This window comes from Bubalus bubalis, chromosome 21 (genome assembly GCF_019923935.1).
Source record: "Bubalus bubalis isolate 160015118507 breed Murrah chromosome 21, NDDB_SH_1, whole genome shotgun sequence".
NCBI lineage: Eukaryota > Metazoa > Chordata > Mammalia > Artiodactyla > Bovidae > Bubalus > Bubalus bubalis.
Window position 1 is genome coordinate 4,540,782 of NC_059177.1, and position 21,846 is coordinate 4,562,627.

At 39.5% G+C, this 21,846-nt stretch overlaps 1 protein-coding gene across 11 annotated transcripts in view; it reads left to right on the top strand.

Moving 5' to 3' along the window:
• RBMS3 (RNA binding motif single stranded interacting protein 3) overlaps positions 1-21,846 on the top strand; it is an 817,173-nt gene that overhangs the window by 632,300 nt on the left and 163,027 nt on the right. For all 11 annotated transcript variants that reach the window (XM_044934041.2, XM_044934037.2, XM_044934042.2 and 8 more), the window contains exon 7: positions 14,266-14,372. In XM_044934041.2, the coding sequence (XP_044789976.1) occupies positions 14,266-14,372 (107 nt within the window). The remainder of the gene's footprint in view (positions 1-14,265; positions 14,373-21,846) is intronic.

A 21,846-nucleotide genomic window follows, 5' to 3' on the forward strand; every position in this document is an offset into this window, starting at 1 on the left:
TTTTAAGTTAAAAAAGAACATATTACCAATCTGCAGTTGCTAAGAGTAGACAAATTTGCAGTGATCCTTAGGAAACTGGGAAAAGGCTTCAATACCTACTATAGATTCAAAAAAGACTTCTTTGCAGACTTATTGAATACCGAATATTGTTGCTGTTCAGTTGCAAAGTTGTGTCCAACTCTTTGTAACCCCATGGACTGTAGCATGTCAGGCTTCCCTGTCCTTCACTGTCTCCCAGGGTTTGCTCAGACTTATGTCCATTGAGTCAGTGATGCCATCCAACCATCTCATCGCCTTCTCCTCCTGCTGTCAATCCTTCCCAGCATCAGGGTCTTTTCTAATGAGTTAGCTCTTTGTATCAAGTGGCCAAGATATTGGAGCTTCAGCTTCAGTCCTTCCAATGAATATTCAAAGTTTATTTTCATTAGGATTGACAGGTTTGATCTCCTTGCTGTCCAAGGGACTCTCAAGAGTCCAACACCACAGTTCAAAAGCATCAATTCTTTGATGCTCAGCTTTCTTTATGGTCCATCTCTTACATCCATACATGACTACTGGAAAAACCATAGCTTTGACTATAAGGACCTTTGTTGGCAAAGTAATGTCTCTGCTTTTTAATATGCTGTCTAGGTTTGTCATAGCTTTTCTTCAAGGAGCAAGTATCTTTTAATTTCATGGCTGCAATGACCTTCTACAGTGATTTTCAAGCCCAAGAAAATAAAGTCTGTCACTGTTTCCACTTTTTATCCATCTATTTGCAATGAAGTGATGGAACTGGATGCTATGACCTTAGTTTTTTGCATGTTGAGTTTTAAGCCAGTTTTTTCACTATCTTCTTTCACCTTCATAAAGAGGCTCTTTAGTTCCTCTTCACTTTCTGCCATTAGGGTGGTGTCATCTGCTTATCTGAGGTTATTGACATTTCTCCCAGCAGTCTTGATTCCAGCTTGAGCTTCATCCAGTCCAGCATTTTGCATTATGTCCTCTGCATTTAATTTAAATAAGCGGGGTGACAGTATACAGCCTTGATGTACTCCTTTCCCAATTTTGAACTAGCCCATTGTTCCATGTCCAATTCTAACTGTTGCTTCTTGACCTGCATACAGGTTTCTCAGGAGGCAGATAAGGTGGTCTGGTATTCCCATCTCTTGAAGAATTTTCAGTTTGTTTTGATCCACACAATCAAAGGCTTTAGTGTAGTCAATGAAGCAGAAGTAGATGTTTTTCTGGAATTCCCTTGCTTTTTCTAAGATCTAACTGATGTAGACAATTTGATCTCTAGTTCCTCTGCCTTTTCTAAATCCAGCTTGAAGTTCTTGGTTCAAGTACTATTGAAGCCTAGCTTGAGGGATTTTGAGCATTACCTTGCCAGCATGTGAAATAAGTGCAATTGTGTGGTAGTTTGAATATATTTTGGCAGTGCCCTTCTTTGGTTTTGGAATGAAAACTGGCCTTTTCCAGTCCTGTGGCCATTGCTGAGTTTTCCAAATTTGTTGGCATTTTGAGTGCAGCACTTTAACAGCATCATTTTTAAGGATTTGAAATAGCTCAGCTGGAATTCAATCACTTCCACTAGTTTTGTTCGTAGTAATACTTCCCAAGGCCCACTTGTCTTCACACTCCAGGATGTCTGGCTCTAGGTGAGTGATCACACCATTGTGATTATCTGGGTCATGAAGATCTGTTTGTATAGTTCTTCAGTGTATTCTTGCCACCTCTTCTTAATATCTTCTGCTTCTGTTAGGTCCATACCATTTCTGTCCTTTACTGTGCCCAACTTTGCATGAAATGTTCCCTTGGTGTCTCCAATTTTTTAAAGAGATCTTTAGTCTTTCCCATTCTGTTATTTTCCTCTGTTTCTTTGCGTTTTTCACTTAGGAAGGCTTTCTTCTCTCTCCTTACTCGTCTCTAGGACTCTGCATTCAGTAGGGTATATCTTTCCTTTTTCCTTTGCTTTTCGCTTCTCTTATTTTCTCAGCTATTTGTAAAGCTTCCTCAGACGACCGTCTTGCCTTCTTGCATTTCTTTTTCTTTGGAATGGTTTTGGTCACCACCTGCTGTACAGTGTTACAAACCTCCATCCATATAAGTAAGAAATTTAGAGACTCCTTTCAGGTGAAAATATTTTAGAAACTGAATTGAAGTACAGTCTTAGCTTATTCACCTGAGTGGATGCAGAACGGTCCTCTGTGCTTTGTTGTTGTCAAGTCATGGACAGTTTTCTAGGTGTCCTCTACTCTATAACAAAAAATAGGCATGCATACTAAAAATGTGTGTGTGCATATGTGTGTCTATGTGTGATCAACTGTATGCTTGTGTGTGTGCACTCAATCATGTCCAGCTGTTTGCAACCCCATAAACTATAGCCTACCAGGGTCCTCTGTCCATGGAATTTTCGACTTATGTTCCAGAACTACATTATGCTTGGGGGAAAAAAAGATAAATATTACAGGGACCATACCTTCAAGAGGCTTTTAATTTAGTAGAGAAAAACATGTATATCTGAACAAACAGGTGTTTTGCACATGCCAAGTTAGATGTCTGTATTGCAGAGCACACAAGAAGAGATTGGAATTGACTTGTGATATTTTTAATTACTTGTTTAATGTCTGCTTTTATGTCAGAAAGAAAACTCAGGGCTAGTTTTCTAGTAAGGGCTAGAACTGTGTCCCTTTTATTCCCTTTAAAGTTTTTCATAGCTAGCACAATACTTGGTAGACAGCACTTATGAAAACGAAAGTAAAGTCACTCAGTCTTCTTCAACTCTTTGCAACCCTTTGAACTGTAGCCCACCAGACTGCTCCATCCATGGGATTTTCCAGGCAAGAATACTGGAGTGGGTTGCCAAGATCCAATAATGGATTTTGGGCAGTCTTCTCCAGGGGATCTTCCCTACCCGGGGATCAAACTCAGGTCTCCTGCATTTATATTTCAAATTAACTTTGAAAGAATTTCAGGCAATGTTGAATGAATACATCAAATGAATATATTAAAACATTAATGTAAGGTCTTTCTATGGGAAGTTGGGGTGGGGGGGACATGGGAAAAGAGGTCAGGAAAGAGTCTATGAAAATAGTTAAGTGAGGATAATGGGAAGCCAGTCAGGACCTAAGGATCATTATGAGCAAATCTAGGAAGGTGTTAAACGTCTCTGCCCTTTTTGAGTAGTCCTGCCTAAATGTGGGAATATCGATGTGTATATCTGGATCATGAATTTGAATGGCATTTTGTGGAAGGGAGTTTGGACTTTATCCTATAAGTGAACGTGTGGAGCATTAACATGATAAAATTTGCTTCTTAGGAAGATCTATAGGCAATTGAAATCCATATAAAATACCTTTAATGTCCAGTCCCAAAGGAAGGATTGATACCTACCTAAGAAATATGAATTTGGAAGAGTTCCCCAACATTCCCCTGGTGTGGTCTAGCCCTAAACTGTTGTATCACTTGGCTTCTATAGCAAGAACAAATGGATCTTCTATTTTAGAGCTGTCTTATACATTGTGTTTACATTCAAGTCTTCCATAAGGGGGACTGACTCCATAGATAGATTTTTCCATAGATGTTTACAGCACATATGGTCTTTAAAATGTCTTTCAAGAACTCAGTTTCTTGTGTCTCAGTTAAAGTTATTTAGTATGAATCAGTAAGTGATTCAAGCAACATGAAAGCACTCTTCAGATTGTCACAGTTTCGGTTCCTTGAATCTTAAATTAGAAAAAGCTCAATCCCAAGACACTTCCCCTGTAAATCCTTCTCCCACTGAAGGGAATTTCTTCTTAGCTGACACATCATCCCTGTTAACTAATTTCTACACAATGGCAGAAAGTAAAGAGGAACTAAAAAGCCTCTTGATGAAAGTGAAAGTGGAGAGTGAAAAAGTTGGCTTAAAGCTCAACATTCAGAAAATGAAGATCATGGCATCTGGTCCCATCACTTCATGGGAAATAGATGGGGAAATAGTGGAAACAGTGTCAGACTTTATTTTGGGGGGCTCCAAAATCACTGCAGATGGTGCCTGCAGCCATGAAATTAAAAGACACTTACTCCTTGGAAGGAAAAGTTATGACCAACCTAGATAGCATATTCAAAAGCAGAGACATTACTTTGCCAACAAAGGTCCGTCTAGTCAAGGCTATGGTTTTTCCTGTGGTCATGTATGGATGTGAGAGTTGGACTGTGAAGAAGGCTGAGCACCGAAGAATTGATGCTTTTGAACTGTGGTGTTGGAGAAGACTCTTGAGAGTCCCTTGGACTGCAAGGAGATCCAACCAGTCCATTCTGAAGGAGATCAGCCCTGAGATTTCTTTGGAAGGAATGATGCTAAAGCTGAAACTCCACTACTTTGGCCACCTCATACAAAGAGTTGATGCATTGGAAAAGACTCTGATGCTGAGAGGGATTGGGGGCAGGAGGAGAAGCGGATGACAGAGGATGAGATGGCTGGATGGTATCACTGACTCGATGGACGTGAGTCTGAGTGAACTCCGGGAGTTGGTAATGGACAGGGAGGCCTGGAGTGCTGCGATTCATGGGGTCTCAGAGTCAGACATGACTGAGTGACTGAACTGAACTGATGCTTACTTAAAAGGAAAAGATTGTGTTCTCACACTTAAATCCATTAGAACTTCATTAATATAAGGAATCTAAAGAAGTTGTTTTAACTATCTGTCTGCATGTACTTATTAATTTGATCAGCAGATAATGAAATGTGTTCTACTCTCAGACAATTTGTTAGGCCACTGGGGTAGATGCCAGGCAAAGGTGAATCTGACCCAGCTCCTGACTCCAATCAAATCAAATTCTCCTAATAGTGGAGAAGAACATAGATGTGCATTATGGAAATTTAACGAGATTTAGCTGGTCCCCTACTGATAGACATTTATAAATTATGGTATTTGATCATTATGCTACAATAGCAAGCAGCATTTCAAAAGGATGATATGTGCTGATACAGAAAGTTCTTCATATATAATTAAACAAATAACAAAACACACATTCTGAGCAAGAGTATCCCCTTTGGAATTAAAAAGAGCCAGACAGATGGAAGATAGATTAGTAGATAAATATTTATGCATTTTTTTCTGGAAATCGGAGGGGGGAGTTGAGAAGAGGTCTTTTTATTTTTAACCTTTGTGTAATTTGAATCTACTAACTAAAATGTCCTTCTTTGGTTTATGTCCTTCTTTGGTTTAATATCAAAGGGATATCTGCACTATAAGGTTATAGCTGTTTATTTTTCTCCTTTGTGCCTCTTTTAAATAAAAAGTGCCATGTTCCATAGAGTGTGGAGTAATTTATGAAGATTGAATGTAGTGTGCAAAGAGCTCTACCGGTGGGTGCAAGTACAGCAGCGTGGAAGTATAAGGAGTTGGAGGGGAGGAAGACAAGACCAGATGTGATCTATCTTGGTCAGCTAATAAGATTGTCTTATTTTTAAGACTCTTCATCTTAGAAACATGCTCCTTGATGTCTTGCCTTCTACCTACAAGAGTTTATCCTATCTGTTGTTGGACAGGCGAGTCAGCCAGTTGCAGATGAGCCAGTTGGTGCTTTTTGGAAGTGCCAGTGCTTTCTGCGCTCTTCTTGTCACTCAGCTCAGATAAGGTTTCAGTCATATCCCCATAGAAGGAACCTAACCCTCAGCATGTACTTTGTGTCTCATCCATTTGAAATGTTAACTTTCTCTGTGATGTTATTCCCCTTATAGGGTGTGCTTTCTAAGCATAAGCTTTTTCTATATGGAAAGAATTATAGGAGAAGTGTTACAAAGAATGAAAAAAAGTACATTTTTGTTTGTTTCCTTTTTTAACTTTTAAAAATTTCTAAATATAGTTGATTTATAATTGTTCATTTTTGCTGTACAACAAAGTGATTCGGTTATACATATATATTTTTTCATATCCTTTTCCTTATGGTTTATCATAAGATACTGGATATATTTCTCTGTGCTATACAGTAGGATCTTGTTTATTTTTTTAACTATCCTAATATAATAGTTTATGTCTGTTACTCCAAACCTCCCACTCCATACCTTCTCCAGTACCCTCCCCCTTGGCAACCAAAAGATTGTTTTAGTTTTTTTTTATATTTATTTTATTTTAGTGTTTTAATTGCTGATAATTCCCCCCCCATTCTCATTCTTTTTCCATATTCTTTCCCATTATGGTTTATCATAGTATATTAAATATAGTTCCCTCTATTCTACAGTAGGACCTTGTTTATCCATCCTAATATAATAGTTTATATCTTGAATCAGAGAGATGAACTTGAGATATTTACTCAGCCATAATATGATTTATCGAAAACAGCATCTCTCCTTTTTTTCCCTAGACAAACAACTATTCCACTTTTGTTGTTACTCTGGAGCATTTTCCTTTTCTGTAAGACTGTTTCCAATAGTAGAGAATTATATTTGTAACTAAAAGTGAAAATGTTAGTTGCTCAGTCATGTCTAACTCTTTGCAACCCCATGGACTGTAGCCCACCAGGCTCCTCTGTCTATGGGATTATCCTGGCAAGAATACTGGAGTGGGTTGCCATTTCATTCTCCAAGGTATCTTACAGACTCTTGCATTGCAGCAGATTCTTCACCATCTGAGCCACCAGGAATATAAGCACTAATCTGTTACTGATAAAATTGAGAAAGTACATGCAAATTACTCTTTCTCTAAGTATTATTAACCTTTATTAGTTTCCACAATTTTACATTTATTTGCTCACTTTGGCCTAAATGACAGGAGTACACATGTGTCTGACATTTGTAAATATTACCCATATAATTGGTTTATTCTGTTAAGTTCAGTTCAGTCACTCAACTCTTTGCAACCCCATGGACTGTAACACTCCAGGCTTCCCTGTCCATCACCAACTCCCAGAGCTTGCTCAAACTGATGTCCATTGAGTCAGTGATGCCATCTAGCCATCTCATCCTCGGTCATCCCCTTCTCCTCCTGCCTTCAGTCTTTCTCAGGATCAGGGTCTTTTCCAATGAGTCAGTTCTTCACATCAGGTGGCCAAAGAATTGTTCTGTTAAAGTAAACTGTCATTACAGCGGCAGCATAAATCATTCTAGCAGATACCATTGGGTGCTTGATCGTCTAACCTGTGCACAGAGAACCATAGTAATCTTGCTTAGTGAATGTCTAGTCTTTTTGCTCCATCCCCAAGTTATGGCTCAATCACAATAACTGCCTAAAACTCATTTCCATTTACCCCGATGGTAAGGAAGGTAGGAAATAAGTAGTTGGAGACAGTGTTTGATTAGAAACTCAGAATACATGGTTCTGGATGTGATATTTCCATCCCCTACCACAAATTAGCTGTCAATTCATCAAACGTGTATTTTCCTGATTGGCAAAATAAAAAGTTGAAATTAAATACATTTTAAGATCAGATGACTGATAGTGGCTATGGCATTTCCAGGATGGAAGTTTAGTTCAGCTGTCCAAATAACTATACCACACTTACTATATTAATAGTATATATTAAACATACTTAAATGGCAAACAAGCTGCTAGGAGTTGTAAGGAAATATAACCAAATAGCTCACTTTGTCATCTGCAAAAGACTTTCTAACTCCAAAGTATAATAATTCTGTGTTGTAACCTTCGGGCAATTTTTGCCATATCAATTATACTCTATATTTGGTACTTACATAGCTATATGCTGTGCTCAGTCGCTCAGTCATGTCTGATTCTTTGCCATCCCACAGACTCCTCTGTCCACAGAATTCTCCAGGTAAGAATACTAGAGTGAGCGCTATTTCCTCCTCCAGGGGATCTTCCTGACCCAGGGATCGAACCCACATCTCTTGCAGCTCCTACGTTGGCAGGCGAATATTTTTACCACTGTGCCACACACATACATATAGTATATTATGTTTATCATTATAAAGGATGTGTGGAAGAAAAGTAGCAAATTCTTTGTAGGCAAATCATAGGAATTTGCCCTGCAAAATTTTCCTAGATATGTCAGTAAGTATATAAATAAATAAGGACATGGGTTCTAACATAGAGTTAGAACCACACTTATATCCATAATTTGTTTGTTTGTTTTGGGCTGTGCTACATGTTCATTGCTACTCTCGGGCTTCTATAGTTGTGGTGAGAGGGCTCTAAAGTATGGGCTCAGTAGTTACAGTTCATGGACTTAGCTGCCCCATGGCACATGGGATCTTCCCAGACCAGGGATTGAATCTTGTCACCTTCATTGTCGGGTGAATTCTTGACCACTGGGCCACCAGTGAAGTCCTTTATATCCATAATTTGTACATCATTATTTATCCAGTCTCAGTATAGGCTACTTCTGTCTGCATATGAAGGAATTAGGGACACTGGTCAGGTAGAAGACGGCAGGAAGATTAAAGACGGGAGAATTGCATTAAGGGCTGAAAGTTCAAATATTGGGTTGGCCAACATGTTCTTTTGATTTTGTTTTTCTCTGAGATGGGAAAACGTGAACAAAGTTTTTGGCCAACCCAATCCATTCTTGTGTCAGCTTAAAGAAAACCACACAACATAAGTGTGTGGTTTAATATAAACTTTTATTCAGGGACCTTGCTGAGGACTGTAACCTGGGAGACAGCTCAATAGCTCTGAGAGAACTTTTCCGAAAAGGCAGTGAAAAAACCATCTTCTATATCAATTTTTGGCTGGAAATATGTGCAATCAAGCCTACATCTCAGTAAGAGATTACTGCATGAAGTCTCAAAGAATGGACTATGAATGTATATGTGTGTGTGTGTGTATATATATATATATACACACACACACACATATATATATATGTATATATGAATGTATGTGAATGTTGCCCTGAACATCACAGGGATAGTTTGCATCAAATAAAATGAATTTATATCTATACATGAAAAAAAAATGATGGTTTCTAGATTAAAATTGTATCATATTTAATCTTAGTTCTTTTGAAAATATCTATTTATTTCTTTGGCTCTGTCATGTCTTTAGTGGTATGGAGAATCTTTAGTTGCAGCCTGTGGAGGTCTAGTTCCCTGACCAGCGATGGAACCCAGATCCATCGAGAGCACAAATTTTTGGCCACTGGACCACCAGGGAAGTCCCTTTATATTAGTTCTTGAAAAAAAAATTTTTTTAATCTCCTCCCTGTACTCTCACCCAAGATTTTTTTATGCTCACCTTTCAATCAATAAGCTGCCGGTGGGGGCCAGATCCTCATTAGAAAGCCCAAGCCAGACAGTGACGTGACACAAACCATCAATATAGTTGCGTACCATGCCAAACCTCTGATCAGCACTTCTGCACACAGTATATCATCTATGAGGACTTGTCTAATCATCGCCCAGAAAGGGTTCGGCAGGGCCAAGTCTGGACGGCTCCTTCCAGCTAAGGTTTATAGAGTGTGTGATGTCCTTTGAGTTGCCCCCTCTTGACACCTGAACTCGCACAGTGTGATAACCTAGTGACTGCACTGTTTTCATCAGTCACATTTTTACAGATAGGTAGACTCATTCATCGGAGAAGGTGATGGCACCCCACTCCAATACTCTTGCCTGGAGGATCCCATGGACGGAGGAGCCTGGTGGGCTGCAGTCCATGGGGTCGCGAAGAGTCGGACATGACTGAGCGACTTCCCTTTCCCTTTCCCTTTCAATAAGCTGCTTCTGTTGTCATTAACATACTCTCAATTCAACTCTTCCCACTCCTTTTTTTACCTGAAGACTTACACTCTATCTGAGGTGAAACGCTTCTAAATTTAACATTTAAAACACCAGAATTGTAATTTAGGTAATAAAGAGATTTTTTTTTTTAAAGCCTGACCACAAACCCAATATAAATAGTAGAAGTGTTTATATAAACTGCATGCTAAAAATTAAAAATGCTCATCTTCCTTGAGGGACAGCAGGAATTCTGCTATTATTAGTCATACATATTAGCTAAAGCATATGTCCATATCTACTTATAGGATACAATGTTAGCAACTTTTTTAGTGAATCAAAATTGAAGGTGTGTTAAGTTTAAATAAAAATCAATATATAGTGTTTTGCATTAATTTTACTAAGCAAAATGCTTGTTGGTTTGTTTGCTTACAATACAATAGCAAATCCTATAAACCATAAGATTATTTTATCAGTTCATGCATCCAATGTTTTATGTTTAATACAAAGTTTGAAAGACTTGAAATACTCCACTAAGCAAGCAAATTGTAATTACTCCTTCATAATTACCATGCAACTTTATTACCATGCATTGTTATAATTATATTTTAAATTCCCTCCATTTATATGAGAAACCATAATGTCTTCTGGCACATTGCAATCTGTGGCTTATAACTGCATCTCACTTCTACAAAGGCCTTTTCTCCATTTAGTGTCTATTTTAACTACTGTTAAAAGAGACTAAACAAAATTAATTGGCATCATAATACTGCAGTAAGGAAATTGTAGATAATATATTTCTCAGCTCCTGAAATCATTTCATTATTCAGAGGATTCGTGCTTGGCCTCTGAGATCTATTCCTCCTCCCTTAAGGAGTCAGTCATCATCACATCAGTGCTTCTCAAACTTCAGTGTGTACAGAAATCACCTTGGGATCCGGTGCAAACACAGATTTTAATTCAGTGTACTTGGGAAAGGGCCCCTGACTCTGCATCTCTAATAGGCTCCCATGCTCTGATACCATTACCGCTGGTCCTTGGCCAACACTTTGAAAAGCAGCACAATCAAGTATCTTGTAAATCTATGTGCAAGATGCTGTTAACAACTTTCTCACACACACACAAATACACACACAAACTTCACTCAGACCTCTACTCTAATCACTTCCCACCTTCCAGCCTGGAAATTGTTACTGTTAAAAGACTTAACACAAACAGAAACTGTTACCAAACTCAGTTTTGGCTGTTGCTATAAAGCCAATACTTGAGAAGCAAGTGTTGGTATGTAAGGTAAGGTTAGTTTATTCAGCAAGCTGGCACCTGGGGAGAAGGCAGACTCATGTCCCCGGATTCTGCTCAGCCATGAAAGTTTTCTGTTTTCCTTGTTTGGATACTTATTCATTTATCTGTTTGGCTGCACCAGGGCATAGTTGTGGCATGCAGGGTCTTGCTTGCGGCTCACAAACTCCTGGTTGCAGCACGTGGGAGCTAGATCCTGACCAAGGATTGCACCTGGGCCCCCTCCATTAGGAGTTTCGGATCTTAGCCATTGGACCACCAGGGAAGTCCCATGAAAAATGTTAAAGAAATTGAAAGTTAATCTCTGTTAATCATTTGGGGAAGGGGTCAAAGTCTTTGTTATCTTCCACTGTGCATAGGCGGTTTTCTGATTGGTTGGTGATGAGATAATAGGGTGGTATCCAGGGATTTTGTGCCCAGTCTGAAGTTACCACCCTCTGCCTGCATGGGGGCCTTAGTTCCTACAGAACTGGAAATATGTTATCATCTCTATTGCTTATGGTGAAACTAGGAGCCTGCCCCAGGATGGATGTTCTGTTGTTTCTTGGCTGTTCCTCCCTTGTCTTCATATTCCCCCCCTTCTCTGATTAGTGACTGTTTGGACCTGTCCTTTGGATCTCAGGGAAAGTCAAGGAGCTGGAATGAAACCTATGTCCTACAAACAAGAAATAGGGGACAGGAAAAGGATTTGTATCCAGTAGGGCCCCACAGGGTCCCACGCAGTTTCAAAATGTCATTCAATCTGTGAAAAAATTTGCCAAGGAAGCCCTAGGTAATTACACTGTGAAGTGACATGGCTTCCAGAAGAATATGACATTTGAACTACATTTTGAAGGTTCTTCATAATTTGCCAGACAAGTAGAGGGGCCAAGGTAGGGGGAGCCTGGAAAGGAAATTTCAGGCAGGAGAAAAAAGCATTTATAGGCGAGGGATCTGTAAACCCCTGGGGGAGGGGAGGAGCCTGATGAAAGGTAAGATTAAGGACACAGATTCTTATCTTCTAGTTGAGGAGTTTGGATGTTTATATTACAGGTGTTTAGAAATCACATGAGGACTAGAAGATTATATAAATCTGATTAATATAATTTACTAATGTTTTCTCTTCCGCGCTCAATAAAATGGTCCCTTGGGAAACTAACAGAATGACATGCCTACAATTCAAAGATAATATTATGGATATTCCATCTTATTTTAATGACACTTTTGAACATTTGTTTCTGGGGTTTTATTTCTTTAATTCATTTAGTAAATCATTGTAGCCCTATCTTCTTTTCCATGAAAATCTGCTTCAAATTACTGAAATGACAGCAGATGTTTCAGCTTAGCAATGTCAATAAATACAAGTAGGTCATTGTCAACATCCACAGCCTAACACTCTATGAAGATCCTCAAATATCAGGGTGGCTAAGACTTTGAGACTCTAAGATACTGTAAAACATCATTTGCAAAGATATCTCTGTTAGGGCTTCCCTTGTAACTCAGTCAGTAAAGAATCTGCCTGCAATGCAGGAGACCTGGGTTCGATTCCTGGGTTGGGAAGATCCCCTGGAGAAGAAAATGGCAACCCACTCCAGCCAGTATTCTTGCCTGGAAAATCCCATGGACAGAGGAGCCTGGCAGGCTATAGTCCATGGGGTCGCAAAGAGTCAGACACGACTTAGTGACTAAACCACCCCCACCTCTGTTGAAAGCTAAGGCGGTCTCACTCTGTGACTTTTTAAACTTCCCTTAGTGATAAAATATTTTTTTGAAAGTTCTCTTTTCAATAATGGTAAACTTAAAGATAGTTGAAAATCCAGAATTTTCTAGTCTGTCTTTCTTTGGTCCTTGTCTAGCTAGATTATTGTTGTGTGTATGTTAATCACTCAGTGGCATCTGACTCTTTGCGACCCCACGGACTGTAACCCACCAGGCTCCTCTGTCCATGGGATTCTCCAGGCAAGAACACTCAAGTGGGTTGCCATTTGCTTCTCTAGGGGACCTTCCCGACCCAGGGATCCAACCTGGGTCTCCTGCATTGCAGGTGAATTCTTTACCACTGTGCCACCTACATGTCCTGGTTATTGTTATCTGGTAGTATATGTTTCAAGGATGCATCTGCAAAATTGTTTCTGCTAGTGAGTAAAAGAAATCTTAAGTTGATTGCGTATTCAGGTTTTTCTTTTCCTGCAGTGCTGCTCCCCAATACCTTACCTTCCGAAGTTTCACCAATAAAAGGGACTTTTAAATGTATACACACACACACACACACACACATACACACACACATATATAGATATATATATGAGCTTCCCTGGTAGATCAGTGGTAAAGAATCCACCTGCCCAATGCAGGAGATGCAGGCTCAATCCCAGGTCAGAACAATCCCCTGGAGAAGCAAAGAGTCATCCACTCCAGTATTCTTACCTGGGAAATCCCATGGTCAGAGGATCCTGGCAGGCTCCAGTCCATGGGGTCGCAAAAGAGGCAGACACGACTTAGTGACTAAGCAACAACACACACATATATAGTCGGAGAAGAAAATAATTTTCTCTCTACCCCTTTGAGATATTGACTGAGACAACCCCTGTACTAAAAGGCAACTTAACAAGAGAAAAACAAATCGAAGTTTAATAATATGCATGCTTCCTATATACATGGCAGATACTCAAAAACTGAGAATATCAGTCGGCAGTGCTGCATGGTAAAAGGCAAGGATACAGAGAAGAGCAAAGAATTAGTCCCACATGAGGGAGATCACAAATTGGACAGCATCCCAGCCAGCAGAGAGACAGGAGCTGTACAAAATGAAAACTGGAAGGCATTCTAGCAAAAAGTGGATGGGTTCTGGACAAGTCACTTTCTTTAAAGGGAAGGCAGGAGTCCACCAGGCAGGTGACCTCTGAGTGTTGACCAAGTCATTTCTGATTGACTGGTTTCAGATTCCACCTCTCAGAGAAGCTGAAACTGTACTTAAGTCTGTTCAGTGACAAGGGGTTTAGCATAAGTGACTCCATCTGGGGCTTGTTGTCTTGTTTTTAACACCATCATGATCAGAAGGGGTTGGTTCTTGTCTTCTTACTCTACCTCTAAGGCAAGTGCACATTCTGCTTAAACTGATTATTTTTCAACAATATTTGTTATATTCTTTGATGGTCTGCCAGTACTTTTTTGAAGCCCAGTTAGTTAGAACAGCGGCCAACAGAGTTGAAACTAAAAGGGGGCCAAATAGCTCTCCAGAAGCAAAAAAGACTTCAAAAGATATGCATTACAAAGCACTACTGTGACTCACATAATCACTTATTTTAAAGGGGATTTGCTAATGTAAAATTGGTTTCTTATCTTCCCAGCCCCTAGTGAGCCTTTACTGTGCAAATTCGCTGATGGAGGACAAAAGAAGCGACAGAATCAAAGTAAATACACCCAGAATGGAAGGCCTTGGCCCAGGGAAGGAGAGGTGAGTCCTGACTGACCCTTGCTCAGAAACGTGGCCACAGACATCCCTCAGAAGGCTGGCAAGACAGACATACGGGGCCATGAAGAAACCAGGTCCTGTAGAAAACCAGATGGCTTCAAAGGGGGCAAATGAGCAGACCTATATTGATTCTACCAGAACATGATTAGTGAAGGAGAATAGGACTTCCAGACTGACCCTAGTTCTGCACTGTCGTTAAATCCTCTTTCAGCAAATGTGAAACCAATAGACATCAGTAGTTCCTGAAAGACTTGGCCACAGAGAATTGCTCCATAATTGTGTCATAGTTGTAAAGTAAGGGTATGATTACTTAAGGAAACTTTCAGTGATATCAACAGTGAGAGTTACATATTTGTGTTTGAAAGAAAACGAAGTTGGATTTATTTCATCCTACCATTAAGATGTTCTACGTGGACTTAGAGCATGCCCAAATGTTCATACATGTGTGGATCTGTTTTTTATATGTTACACATCAACATAAAATGTGACATTTTCTGTCGGTCAAGGAGAAAGAAAAGCTGGTACGCACAGGGTTCTACTTTTCACAACAAGGAGAAGAGCATTCAGCAGTTAATTACCCATCTAGTCTCCTAACACAAAACAGGAGAAAAGCAAGCTTATGGCTCCAATGCCACTTGGGGATGATTCCCTTTGGTTATTTTTGTTATAAGAAGACAAGGAGAACGCGTCGGAGCTTCTAAGAGGTCTTTTTCTTCTTTGTGAAATGAATGGAGTTGTTTGAATGCCTTGAATAAATGCCACTTTATACCAAGCCCATCATTTCAACAGAAGAGCTTTATTTAGTATTTCTATTCAAAGCATCTACTTCATCCATTTAGGGACATCCTACTTGGTGCAGTGTTTTGCACTTTTAATACTGAGATTACAGTTGTAAGGAAAGAAAAGAGGCGAGTTTTTTTACTCAGCGAAAACTTTAGCCACTTTTCAGTTTCTAAAACTATAGTCTGTTTTGAGTATTTCCATGTAGATCTCAAAGCCCCTCGTAAAGTAGGTAGCTATGTTCAGATACTATGTAATCTGTAATTCATTACCTTAAAAAGAGAATGGCCATGGAGCACTTGAAGCTAATAAAAAGCGGGGTGGGGGGTTCGGTATTTTAATTTTAGAAAGACAGTCTATGCTGTGTCAAAAGAGAAGAGGCGGGCTGTGGCCATGTGCTTTTAGTGGGCAGTTTGTGATCAGCGGGTAGCCCCGCTGTTCCCAGAAGACAGCTGATCTGTGATAGCGTTTTTTCACATTGGTCCCGTGTCAATCATCCATGGTCTCGAAAGACTCATTTGATCTTTCAAAATTTACTTGAGTCAAATGCTTGCTGATTAGAGATTTCTGGATCACAGACCATAACCCCAAAGCATCAATTTTTAACTAGATAACTTAGCACTGATGACTGGAATTACAGTTCCTGTATTATTGCATTCACTGAATAGATGGCAGTTGTGGCAGGACTCCTCGCTTGAGTCTACATTTCTTAGAAACCAAACCAATAAACGTAAAAGAAATATAAACAGAGAACCCTTTCTGCTACTCTGTACAGAATCCAGGGCTCTGGGTTTAGACATGACAAAGACCACATGCGCTGTGATTGCCAGGGAAGCATTGTGGGGTCAAGTTTAGGATCCAGAGCACTTGTAATTTAAATGTAAGTTTTAAAGGTATATTCCTAATATTCATTTTCTAAAGTTGTTTTTTAAGAGTTATAGATCTTCTCGTTGAATGTGAGAATCAAGGACCATCATAAATATATCTGTGATGAATAGAAGCGTATTCCAAGTATGTAGAGACATTCAGATGCAAGAAATCAGAAAAAAAATGGCATGAACTAAAAGTACACTTATCAGATATTTTGGTTTTGAGATAAGTGTTTTAATTTTTATACCACGACTATGGTCTTAGAAGTAGATACACCAAAAATATTGGATTACTTTGCCCATTATTATGTTAATATGTATTTTTTCTTGTATTTCCCCTTTGCATTGTACTTGCTAGAGTAAAATGCGTGTGTATGTAAGTATGGTGTGTAAGGTATGACATCATACAAGTTAATCCTGTGTAAGCAATATTTAATTATTTCTTAGAAAGCCATCCATTCTAATTATTGTATTTCATTGTTTCTAAGACATACATTTTTGTTGTTGTTTTTCCATATTTTAAACCTGCTGAAAGCTCTTATTATACCTTATTGTAGTATTACAGAACAGTTTGCATTTGCTTCTGTTAGTCACCTGAGGGCACTACCTACATTCTCTGCTTTAGGTCTTTGACCACATAGATTGTATCTATTGAAACTCTAACCAAAGCAAGGGTGTGGGTCAGATTCTTGGGGGAGATTTTTTTTTTATTTGCTTCCTTCCCTCATCCAGATTGAGACATGCATCTTCCCTTGAAGTCCATTCTGGTGGGCAGTTTTGTTTCTCATTTGTCTTGTAGCCCTTGTAGTCTCCAGCTTTATAAGGAGATCATTTTGGGTGTTTGTTTCTGCTTGTTTGTGTTATTGTGTAAAATAATGGTTGCCTTCGAATCCACCTGCAAAGAGAGAGAACCCGGGGAGACCTGGGTTCAATCCCTGGGTTGGGAAGACCCCCTGGAGAAGGGAATGGATACCCACTCCAGTATTCTTGCCTGGAGAAGTGGACAGAGCCATGGACAGAGGAGCAGAGTCAGACACAACTAACAACTAATGTTAACGCTAGATAAAATTAAAAAATTATAATGTAGGTTCTGATTTTTGAGACCCTGAGATCATAGTGCAGATTGAGGCTGCTGTTTAGTTGTCCTGTATGTAAAGTCAGGTAAAAAATGACAGTGTGAGAAGGATTTCTGAGTCAATGCTTCAAACACAAAACCAGTGGGTTGCAGGGAACTTCAAAGTGCCTTAAACATGACAATTGATAGGCTAATTAAACTTTTCATTTATGATTTAAAGCTGTTTTATTCTGGGTGGCATTTTGATAACAGTTATTTTAGCATAGTTTGATGAAATGCTAATACTGAACCCATCACACACATTAATTAATGTAAATTAGCCAGGTTTTGAAATATAGGTACATGCTGGTGGACCTATTTTTGCATAAGTGAAAAACACTGAAATATTTGAAAGTTATGAACTAACCTCTCAAGTGACACCCAAAGCTGGAGCAGAAGGGTCGGGAGTGGGGCTGTGAGCCTTCTCTTTCCAAGGGCTCAAACGGTCTTACCATTTTCTAAAACTGATTTCACTTTACATATTTGTGGCTGCACGGGGTCTTTGCTGCTGCACATGGGCTTTGTCTAGTTGCAGTGCTTGGGATCTTGTGGGTGCCGCTCTTGTTGCAGAGCACAGGCTCCAGAGGGTGGGCCCAGGAGTCGTGGCGTGCAGTCTTGGTTGGCCTGCAGCATGTGGGATCTTCCTGGACCAAGGATTGAACCCCTGTCCCCTCCACTGGCAGCAGACTCTTAACTACTGTACCAAAAGGACCACCATACAAATAGGTGACCAGTGATCTTTGATATGATTATTGTGACTGTTTTGGGGCACCATAAACTGTGCCCACATAAGACATGAACTTAATCCATAAATATTTGTGTTCAAGCTGCTCCACTGACCAGCCATTCCCCTGTCCATGTCCTCTCCTAGGGCCTCCCTGTTCCCTTAGACACAGCAACACTGAAATTAGGCCAATTAACGGCCTCTATGTGTTCAAGCATCCCATGTCCCTCACTTTAAATCAAAAGCTAGAAAAAAAATTAAGCTTAATGAGGAAGGCATATTTAAAGCCCAGAGAGATGGAAAGTTAGACCTCTTGTGCCAAACAGTCAGCCAAGTAGTGACCACAAAGGAGACATTCTTGAAGGAAATTGTAGCGCTACTTCAGTGAACACATGGATGATGAAACACATGAAAAGCGACCCGTCTTATTGCTCACATGCAGAAAGTTTTACTAGTCTGGATAGAAGATCAAACCAGACACAACATTCCCTTAGGCCAATACCTAATCCAGAGCCAGGCCCTAACTCTCCTCAGTTCTAAGAAGACCGAGAGAGGTGAGGAAACTGCAGAAGAAAAGTCTAAAGTAAGCATAGGCTGGTTCATGATGCTAGTTTAAAAAAAAAAAAAAGAAGATGCTGTCTCTCGCTAAGATAATTCGTGAATATTGCTACACTAAACAACAGATTTTCAGTGTAGACACAACAGTCTGCTATTGGAAGAGGCTGCCATCTAGGACTTTTCATAGCTGGAGAAGAGAAGTCAGTTCTTGGCTTCAAAGGACAGGCTGACTCTCTTGTTAGGGGCTAATACAGCTGGTAACACGGAGTTGAAGCCAAAGTATCCCAGGCTGGATCCTACAGACGCGATGGAGACATGCAGACAGATTCCCTGCCCTCTGGGAACCTAAAATGGCAAAGTAGGAGATTCAAAGTAGAATCGAGTATCACTTAGTGTTTCAGAGATAAAACCACTCACTGCAACTGGCTTCATACTTATACACAGGTTAAGAAAACCAAAGCCAAGTCACAACAAAAACAAACAAAAAATAACAAGAACAGTAGTCACGAGAGTATCAACTCACATTTGTCTTGTTGCTAACCATTAACTATTCATTTGATTGACCATTTTTTCAGGGTAAGTAGCTGAGCAATTGATTTGTATGCATTTAAATCCCCATTTTCTCCTCAAAGTTGGAAAGCTCTACTTTGTCACCTGTCTAGCAGATGCATCCATGTCCTTGGGTGCTGTGTGGCTCAGAGAGAATAAAGTTAAGATAAGTAAGTTAAGCTTTGGAGTGTTATTTAACAAATTTTCAGTCCTTCTGTAATGTACCCATTTAAAATAACAACTCTTCCTAAATTTTAAGGAATCATGGGTGTCAACATCTATGATATGCTCAGAATTGTTTGCTTTTGATCATAATTTACCAGGCGTACTACTTGAGTGACTAAAGGGCCAAGCTCTGGCCCTCTCAAGCTGAGTGACATCTCTGTTCCCTCATCGTAAAAAGAGATTGGTTGACAGCACACCCTTGGTGAATGGGAGGATTAAATGAGGTGTTGAAGGTATGGTAGTGGGCACAGTGTCTGGCAACTTGTACTTACTCAAGTATTAGCTACTATTAAACTACCATAATATTATCACTCACACAACTCAGGGCTGTTTAACCTGAAAGCCTCACTATGCATTTCACATGGCTTGACTGTGTCAATCCTTAATTTCCAGTTTTATGCTACATCTATTTCCCAAATATTATTATTGTTAATGATGTAACATGTTTGAAAGAAAATCTGTTCATATCACTTTCCAGCTGAATTTTGACTTAAAAATATATCCTCAAACAAGTAGAAATTAATTTGACTTTGACCAATATTGTTACTGTTTCATAAGATCATATTCACAATCATTATTTGCATTCAAGAATTATTTAGCGCTGAAGCATTACATGGTTTTCAGATTTCTAGCCAATTTTCTCTTGAAGTTCATGTAATCAAAAAAGCCAAGAGCTGGCAAGAGGAGGGGACTTGGATGGAGAAGATGAAAGAAAAATGCAAAAGTAAAAGAAAAGCATGAACCCTTGCTAGATACTGAGGAGAAGACTGAGCTACTGAGAACTGATGGATAATATGGTTGGTGTTTTTAAAGGGAAAGAGGATAAATTATTAACCGACCAATTCTGCCAAATAATGGCAGTTATGAATGTTTATGCAACCTCTGTGGTTATGAAGAGTACATGCTCAAGTACTTTCCAGTATCTTTCAAAACTATTATCTTCAAAAGAAGAAGCATTCTGATACCACGTAGGTGACTTTCTGGACTTAACGAAGAATTAGGGGACTTCCCTGGTGGTCTAGTGGCTAAACCTTCAAGCTCCCAATGCAGGGGGCCCGGGTTTGATCCCTGGGAACTAGATCCCATATGTCACAGCTAAGACCCAGTGCAGCCAAATAAATAAATATTTAATTTGAAAAAACAAAGAATTAGGAAGCAGGAATTTTCTTGCATATTCTACAGGCTTCATAGTGCTAAATGTAAATAATCTTTAGGTTTCTGTACCCTAATCTATCTCAAGGGTGAGGTTACCAAATTCTTCTATGTAAGGAATTTTTAGAGTCCTTATAAGTAGTGGTATTAACTTACAAAATTTCCTTTTGCTTAGTGAAACACTTAGACTCATGAAATAATCAACAAAGAAAGATACAATTTGTGGGCTCCAAATGTGTATATTTATCCCACTTACTAAAATTTATTTGCTACCCAGCATCAGTATTCCCAGTGCTTTCATGGTCATTTTTTAAAAAAATATTTATTTTATCTGTTTGGTTGCACCGGGTCTTAGCCACAGCATGTGTGATCATTGATCTTCGTTGCAGCATGCAGGAATCTTGAACTGTGACATGTGAATGTTTCGCTGCAGCACGTGGGATCTCATTCCCCGAACAGGGGTCAAACCCAGACTGCTTGCACTGGGAGCGCTGAATCTCAGTAACTGGACCACCAGGGAAGTCCCCTTTCTTAGTCATTTGAATACGTGCAGAACAACGAAAAGTTTGAGTCACCAAATATGCGCTCCCAGCTGAGGCTGAACACATGACACTTTGCCTTCTTGTTTCAGTTCTTATACTATTAAATAGTGTCCTTATTTAGGGCTACATTTTTTTTTTAACTTTTAAGTTTGTATTGGGGTATAGCCAATTAACAATGTTGTGATAGTTTCAGGTGGACAGCAAAAGGTCTCAGCCATACATACACATGTATCAATTCTCCCCCAAACTCCCCTCCCATCCAGGCTACCAAATAACATTGCATGGAGTTCCATGTTCTATACAGTAGGTCCTTGTTGGTTATCCATTTTAAATACAGCAGTGTGTATATATTCGTTCCAAACTCCCTAACTATCCCTTCCCTCCCCCATCCTTCCCCCCAAAATCATAAGTGCGTTCTCTAAGTCTGTGAGTGTTTCTGTTTAGTAAGTTCATTTGTATATATTTTTTTAGATTCCACATATAAGGGATGTCATATGATATCTCTCCTTCTCTGACTTGCTTCACTTGGTATGGTAACCTCTAAGTCCATGCATGTTGCTGCAAATGGCATTATTTCATTCTTTTTAATGACTGAGTAATATTCCATTGTGTATATGTACCGCTTCTTCTTTATCCATTCGTCTGTTAATGGACATTTAGGTTGCTTCTCTGTCTTGGCTAATGTTAACAGTGCAGCAGTGAGCATTGGGGTACATGTATCCTTTCAGATCATGCTTTTCTCCTGATATATACTCAGAAGTGAGATTGCAGGGTCATATAGTAGCTCTATTTTTAGCTTTTTAAGGAAACTTCATCCTGTTTTCCACAGTGGCTGTACCAATTGACATTCCCACCGACAATGTAGAAGGGTTCCCTTTCCCCACACCCTCTCTAGCATTTATTGTTTGGGGGCTTTTTGATGATAGCCATTTTGACTGGTGTG